The 1435-nt window shown below is 40.7% G+C and overlaps 1 protein-coding gene across 1 annotated transcript in view; it reads left to right on the top strand.

Annotated features, from left to right (window-relative positions):
* The window catches only part of rptor (regulatory associated protein of MTOR, complex 1), a 182454-nt gene that overhangs the window by 127262 nt on the left and 53757 nt on the right, over positions 1-1435 (top strand). Inside the window, exons 13-14 of the mRNA XM_035659536.1 lie at positions 22-132; positions 1161-1235. Coding sequence (XP_035515429.1) covers positions 22-132; positions 1161-1235 — 186 coding nt within the window. The remainder of the gene's footprint in view (positions 1-21; positions 133-1160; positions 1236-1435) is intronic.

Genomic DNA, 1435 nt, shown 5'->3' with positions numbered 1-1435 from the left:
TGTGTGTGTGTGTGTTTCCAGGCCCTGTCTGTGGGGATCTTCCCCTACGTGTTAAAGCTGCTCCAGAGTTCAGCCAGAGAGCTGCGGCCGCTGCTGGTTTTCATCTGGGCTAAAATCCTCGCTGTGGACAGTGTAAGTTATATAAAACACTCACAAACATTAAAATCATTCTGCCTCATCTCCTCTAAATCCTTATTGTTAAGTTTTTATTTTATCCGCTTTTTTTACATGACAGGTTTATTGTCGTTATGTGAATTCTGTCTACTGCACATAATGACAGACAGAGGGAATGAGAGAAAAAGTGTGTGAATAGGCAGAAATCCAAAAAAATAGTCAGGGTGTATTTGGTGTGAATGCATACATATTGATGTATGTGTATGTATTTCTTGCACTGATTATTTTGCAATGACCGAAAAGACCAGCCATGCTCATGTACATACTGTATTATATATATGTTTTTAGCAATATAACCTGGGTTAGACATTAATGACAGATTAATAACTATGTTGATTCTTGGTTGGTTTCAATCAAAATGAAATGGGAGGGCGACCGGTTAGCTCAGTCCTGGGTAGAGCTGTGCGACCCGGCATGTACTCATAGTTGCCTGCAGCGGCCGGGTTCAAATCTTAGCCTGTGGCCCTTGTGCTGCGTCGTAGACTCCCCTCTCTCTCTACCCACCTTTCCTGTCTATCTACAGCTGTCACTATCCAATAAAGCCAAAAAAAATCACTTACATTTTTTTTTTATTAAATTGGCACGCATTTTTTTGTAAATGTTTCAAACACACTGACTTTCATCTCAACCAGTAAGCTTATCTGCAAGTTATGTTTCATATTGCAGCTCACTAAAAACCTGAATAAATACTAAAGCTGGGAATAAGTAAAATGCTTCAGAATCATAGACAATACACATCTGGACACTTTTATTTCCCCAGATGCCTACATAGAAGACTTCTTCTAAAAAGCAGTGTGCCATCAATATTCATTCATGGTTTGCAGGCGCTGCCATGGGAGAAAGCAGAAATGGACAAATACTCCCTATGACAGGACTGCTGTGACTGCTGTATGAGTGGATGGTGACCTTAAGCAACATCTGCACTGACCTGAACCCTCCTTTTCCCCCTTCTTTCTCTCTCTCTCTCCCTCCCTCTGTCTCTGCAGTCATGTCAAGCTGACCTGGTCAAAGACAACGGACACAAGTACTTTCTGTCTGTGCTTGCTGACAGTTACATGCCAGTGAGTATCCACCCATCCTATTATTACATTTGTGAAAAAAGTGACCCATGTTATTACGGTATGGTATTATGATACATGGAATTATGAGAGGTCATATTATGCTAATTTTCAGGTTACTGACTATAATAGGTTGACATGCTTCAATGTTCAGTTTTCTCAGTATATCTCATATTAGCCATTGCTGCAGCACCTCTGTTCAC

This window comes from Morone saxatilis, unplaced genomic scaffold (assembly GCF_004916995.1).
Source record: "Morone saxatilis isolate NCDOM2014 unplaced genomic scaffold, NCSU_SB_2.0 Contig17, whole genome shotgun sequence".
NCBI classification, from domain to species: domain Eukaryota; kingdom Metazoa; phylum Chordata; class Actinopteri; family Moronidae; genus Morone; species Morone saxatilis.
Note: the sequence above shows the minus strand (reverse complement) of the source record. Positions and strands in the feature narration are given on the sequence as shown.